Source organism: Lactuca saligna, chromosome 5 (assembly GCF_052625555.1).
Source record: "Lactuca saligna cultivar CGN05327 chromosome 5, ASM5262555v1, whole genome shotgun sequence".
NCBI lineage: Eukaryota > Viridiplantae > Streptophyta > Magnoliopsida > Asterales > Asteraceae > Lactuca > Lactuca saligna.
Genome location: NC_136421.1, coordinates 78525581 through 78531714, shown reverse-complemented (window position 1 = coordinate 78531714; position 6134 = coordinate 78525581). Strand labels below are relative to the sequence as shown.

The 6134-nt window shown below is 28.7% G+C and overlaps 1 protein-coding gene across 1 annotated transcript; it reads right to left on the bottom strand.

Moving 5' to 3' along the window:
* Positions 1-562: 562 nt before the first annotated feature.
* Positions 563-5189, bottom strand: LOC144997311 (UPSTREAM OF FLC protein (DUF966)). Its single transcript, XM_078957179.1, has 5 exons — positions 4865-5189; positions 4718-4787; positions 4508-4620; positions 1505-2087; positions 563-808 (listed from the first exon to the last, which is right to left on the bottom strand). The coding sequence occupies exons 1-5, from the start codon at positions 5028-5030 to the stop codon at positions 712-714; spliced, it is 1029 nt and encodes a 342-aa protein (XP_078813305.1). The 5' UTR covers positions 5031-5189; the 3' UTR covers positions 563-711.
* Between the last annotated feature and the right edge of the window lie 945 nt (positions 5190-6134).

The following is a 6134-nucleotide window of genomic DNA, read 5'->3' as shown; positions in this document are numbered from 1 at the left end:
AAAGATACTTATATTTGGTATAAAACATATATATTATATTGGTTTATTTAAAATAAAAAATAAATAAGAAGTTGTATACATTTGAGAAATGAAACAAATGAGGGTTTAATTTAAAAGAAAAGTAAAAATTCTATTGAATTATTAAAACTAAAGTGTTTTTTTTTTCTCTTTTAAATTTATACATATAATTTAGATAAAAAAAAAAAAAAAAAAAAAAAAAAAAAAAAAACTAACAAGCCTTTAAAATTTTAAAATTAAAAAAAAAAAATCATTATATAAATATACATTTATTATTATATTTATTGTAACTATTATATTTAAATATTATATGAAATTTAATAAAATTAAAATAAAAACTATAAAATAACATATAGAATAAAATTTAATTTTAAATAACTATAAAATAACATATAACAAAATAAATAAAAATAATTGATCACACCTATTTTTTTTATATTGTTTTGTAATCTATGCTAGTTAGCCTTCTTTCTTTTTTTTCTTTTTTTTAATTATTATTGAAATCTCATTGCTATTGACAAGAAAGGCCAGATTAAGCATGTGCTGATCAAATAATACGATTTACCAGCTTTTTAGAACTCAAAGTCCACCCTGTTTCAGGTTTTTTGTCCATTAGGAAAACAACAAATAGTTAAAAAAGAAAGTCCGGAAATGCGACATACAATGAAGACTTTGTGAAATCTTTGTGGGCTTTTAACAAAATCTCTTTGGAATGCATTTCCCTGCAACAGCTTTCTCTCTCTTCACTTCCTCTTCATCTTCAACCATTGACACTGTTGTCTTGGAAATCCTGGCACCACATTACAGATCTGATAATTAATGTGATTATCCCTAAACATATCAAAGTAGTTTTATAAAGGCTGATGCTATAAGTATTCTTTTTTTTTTTTTTTTTTTTTTTTCAATTCCACCGGATGTGATTTTTTTGTTTTTAATTCTTATTTATTTATTTATTTATTTATTATTATTATTATTAATTTTAATAACTGTATAAAATTCGGACAACATTTTAAATTTGGATGTAATTTTAAAATTTGTACGACATTATAAATTTGGACGACATAATAAAATTCGAACAATTATATGAAACAGAACAAAAACAAAGTTTATCTTTATTTTTTACGGATATATTAATTGGTTCGTTATTACATTTGAATGGTGCGTTATGCGAATTGAAAATAAACTTTACTTTTGTTCCATTTTATATAGACGTTCGAATTTTATAATGTCGTCCGAATTTATAATGTTATGAATTTTAAAATGTTGTCTGAAATTTATATGGTTATCGAAATTTATAATAATAATAATAATAATAATAATAATAATAAATAAAACAACAAAAAAAAACAAAAAATGAAAAAACGAAAAAATAATAATGTCAAATCAAATCCAAAATCTTGTTTAGATTGATGTTAGGGGGGAGGGGGTAAAAATTAATTAAGGGGATACTTATAGCACAACCCGTTGTAAAACATGCGTCACAAACCTTTCCTCTTTGTAAGATGATGACTTGCTCAACATAGGTTCCACTTGAACTCTGTCTTCTGTCGTCATCGTCTCCACGATGCTCCCACTGAAATACTCCCTCTCCTCCGCCTGCAAATTCCCAAACCGTGGATTCTCCGACATGCAACATATCTCATCTTCCTCACTTACACCCACTGCTACCGCCACCGCCGCCTTACACAGAACATCTTTATGTAAACTACTAGAGCTACAGCTGCTCTTCCTAGCCGCTATGTTGGGTGGTGTTTGTTGATGATGATGATGATCAGCTGCTTTTCCTTTAAACCCCATCGAGCTACCGCATGCCATTAAATGAAGAAGCACCGAGTTACGACTCAATGGTGGGTAAGGATCACCGTCCTCGAACCGCTTGGATGGAGATGGAGGTGATGGTGTGGTGACGATGGTGGGTTTTGGAAGGATATCCCTTGAACATCTTGAAGGAGTGGTTGTGTAGTTTATTCTCTTTTCTTCAAAATCTAATTCCTCTTCGTTGCATTCGGTGTGTCGTTTCGGTGTTATTTGGCTACGTTTTGGGGCTGCCATTTGCGACTCGTGTTTATCTAAGAAAAAACATCAAAAGATTTCAATAGAATTGAGTTTTAGTACAAAAAGTATGAAATTTAACTACCTTCAACACAATATATTAGTTTTTTTATAAGAAAACAAAATATATTGCTTACACAAAATTTAAATAAGTACCTAAAGTTTGGGAGCGCTAGAAATTATAATGACACATTATACAAAGATGTAATAAGTTAGCATTAAAGAATGTAATAATTATTTCTATCATACTAATATTTGGGGTGCAAACGAACCAAGCTACTCGTGAGCTACTCAGGATTAACTTGTTAAAAACTTGACTTGAATCAATTTTAAACGAGTCTCAACCGAACTAGAGCTTAATATTAAGCTCATTTATTAAACGAGTTCGGGCTCGAGTCTATGTCACTAAGGTATTAGTAAACGAGCTTCTTAACGAACTCAAATCGAGCTTAAGCTTATTCAGGCACATTAGACAAAAAACGAGTTGAGCTCGAGTCCAAGCCGAACTTGCATATTTCCTTACGAGCTCGAACCGAACTCAGTGCAAGAAAACTCGAATCTAGCCGAGCTCGAGCTCGAGCCTCATATAACTTAAATGTGCCCGATCCGAGCTTGACCAGGCTTCGGCTCAGCTCGGCTGGTATGCAGCCTAACACATATCAATGCTTCAGTTCATAACTAATTTTCGATTTAAATTATGTTATTAATCCAAATTTATAAAATAAAATAAAAAAAAAAAAATAAAAAAAAAAAAAATACACAAGTATTTAAGCATTGGAATTTTATGTTTAAATATTTGATGTAATACATATAAATTTGTTAGATTCTTAAAATCTATTTTTATCTGTTGTATAAGTAAATAAAACAAAATTTTACAAATCTTAAAATTAACGGATGAATTTGTAAAAATTTAGATATGCAATACCTTAAAAAAGATACCGTTTCATTGACGTTTACATTTTACTATTTACAACACTAAAATAATGTATTTAATAAGGAAAATTTGTCATGACGACAAGTATAATACAGAATTTAATACATGCATGAAGATGGTGTTAACCCGAGACGTACATAAAAAAAGCCTGTATGTCTTTTAAGAAGCAATACAGTGAAAAGTAAAAGTGAATTTAATTAGAAAAAGGACTAAGGAGTTGAATGTCATTCTCTTGCATTTATTTCCATATCTATTTTTATTATTCTTTTAACCTGTAAATCTCATTTTGTCCTCGCTGCTTGTTTTTTAACAATTTTTTAATGAACAAGAGACTGAAAAGCCCTAACAAAATTTCAACAAATTATCTAAAAACCCACTTTTATTTTTTAAGGTGTTAAATTGTATTATCTAAGACTTTAATAACAATAAATACTAGATGGCCACAAATATTAGGTTATCGCCACTCTAGGTGTGGTGGATACTATCTATTATATTACAAAACTTTTGAAAATATAAAGGTTTTAATGGATTCAATAAAAAAAAAATATAGTGGTTCTTCTATTGGTCCTATGAAAAAATAAGTTGTGTTCATCTAAGGTCATAAAACCTAAAATAAGACTTACATAAAAAATATAAATTTTCATATATTAAAAATATAGTGGTTTTTAAAAAAGTATATTAAAATCGATACGATTTTTCTGAAAACTAACCATTTTTATGTGGTTCTCAAAAACCTAATACTCAAAAGATATTTCAATTGACTTTGAATAATAAGAATTAGCGAGTGAAACGATAAATACAACTTAATATCAATAGTTCAAAATTTATTTACACAATAAACTTCATCCGTTTTCAATCTATATAGAAAGTTGTTTTTAGAAAAAGTATATAAATATATATAGTTTTACATATGGAACCATGTTTGTTAAGCTGATTATATATATATATATATATATATATATATATATATATATATATATATATATATATATATATATATATATATATATATATATATATATATATATATATATATATTAGCGTTAACTTTATTAAATAAAATGACAATTATACTTTGTGTTTAATTCTATGGAATGTTAACTATTAATGAGGAATATTTTGGTTATAAATTTTATTTATTTTAGATGCAGACTATTATTTTCAAACAAACAAAAAAAAAATGAACTATTAAAATGGGTTTGAAACAAACCAAAAAAACATGATGTATTAAAATGGGAGAGAGCGAGGATATATAACTTATGTCAATTTGACTGAAAAGTAAACAGTATTCCATAACAAATAAAATAAAGATTATACTATCATATAATTTATATGAATAGTTAAAAAATATTAACCATCAGTATAAACAAACATAAATACATACACGGATATCTATTATAAGATAGATAGATGGTAGTTATAAGAGTACACTGTTGCACTTTCTCTCCTATTTCATCATATAAAAATTTATTTATTAAAAAAGAAAGAGAAATTGTATTTAACCTGGCGAGTGATGGACGAGTTGAGAAGCCTTGAGTACATACTCATCTCCTTCTGATGGACAAATTACATCATTCTCACCCAAGTCATTCCACACATATCCATTCTTGTACATCCTAAAAAAACCAACCACATTTATATCAATAAACGAATAAACACTTTATAAATTAAACACAACGGATATTTTGAGTGAAAAGGGTAAAAAGCTTCGACCTTTTGCAAGACCAAGAGTAGAGAGAAGGCATTCCTCTACCTCTAAGAACACTGAGTCTCTCCAACACATCTACAGTATCAAACGTATAAGTCAAACACTAAAAGGTAAAAATTAGAAGGTTAAGACATATGAAGAAAATGAAGAACCTTTGAGACGAAGTTGGTGATGAACAAAATGTGTGACTTCTAGGATATGAGGGTGCTCAAGTTGACCATTCTTTGAAAGATAGTAAACGACTTGGACCTTTTTGAAGGTCGGTTTGACCATAGTGGTTGACTTTGGTGGAAGTTTGATTCTTCTACCCTCGGCCATTTTTTTGTTGAAAGCGAACTTTCTCTCTGGACCACCTTTTATCCTGAGGCAGGAAAGATTTAACACACACACACCGAGAGAGAGAGAGAGAGAGAGAGAGAGAGAGAGAGAGAGAGAGAGAGAGAGAGAGAGAGAGAGAGAGAGAGAGAGAGAGAGAGAGAGAGAGAGAGGTAACGTGAAAAGTGAGTGTGACCGGTGATGTTTAATCTGAAGTCGATTTATTTTATTTATATACAAGTTATATATTTTCTATAAAAAGATAAATTCACCAGTTGATAGCAGTCATGGTATTTGGATTTTAAGATATATCTAGTTACTAAAGTCCAAGATCTAGTATTTGTTTTTACATTAATTAACATAACATCACTACATAAATTCTGAATCTGAACTTGGCTAGATGTAGTGGCGCTTATAGTAGGGTAGAGGTGATACCGTCAGTGAAATATTTTTGGTTATTCAAAGGTACCGTAGAAGTGAATAGGAGCCGATTATATAATTCGTTCAATGTGTCTCTCTCTTAGACTCTCTTTGTACTCTCAAACTTACGAAGTTGTATTTCATTCATAAAGATATATATTGAAATCCTTTTGTATGATTTTTAGTAGTTTGTGAATTTGTTTAATATTATGTGAATTAGTTTGTATTTACTTAAAAAAAAAAAAAAAAAAAAAAAAAAAAAAAAAAAAAAAAAAAAAACGGTTGTGAAGCAGAATATAGGAGGTGTGAAATTTATGTGAGGGAATATCATGTATTTGACAAAATTTATATCTCGAAGTTGTCACCATATTCATTAATTTCAAAAAAAAGATCTTTGTAACGTGTCTTCATAAGGTGAACTACCTTTAAGAAAGAAGAACAAAGATCCTTCAAACTCTCGTGCGCCATTTGAATTCGGGGGTTTTCTTTAGTGTGTATATATATATATATATATATATATATATATATATATATATATATATATATATATATATATATATATGAGAAAAGTGAATATTGTCACACCCCGAAACCGAAGGCGGAAACGTCTCGGGGCGGAGGTGACTTCATGTGAATATCATAACCAATGTACATAGTAAGCGAGTAAAACACAAAACATTACATTAC

What these genes read in the sequence shown, in the direction of transcription:
- LOC144997311 (XM_078957179.1), bottom strand. Translation starts at nt 5,030, where the DNA reads ATGGCCGAGGGTAGAAGAATCAAACTTCCACCAAAGTCAACCACTATG. An exon ending in TCACCAACTTCGTCTCAAAG is followed by an intron (nt 4,788 to 4,864) that starts GTTCTTCATTTT and finishes TTGATACTGTAG; the next exon opens with ATGTGTTGGAGAGACTCAGT. An exon ending in ACTCGTCCATCACTCGCCAG is followed by an intron (nt 2,088 to 4,507) that starts GTTAAATACAAT and finishes GTTTTTTCTTAG; the next exon opens with ATAAACACGAGTCGCAAATG.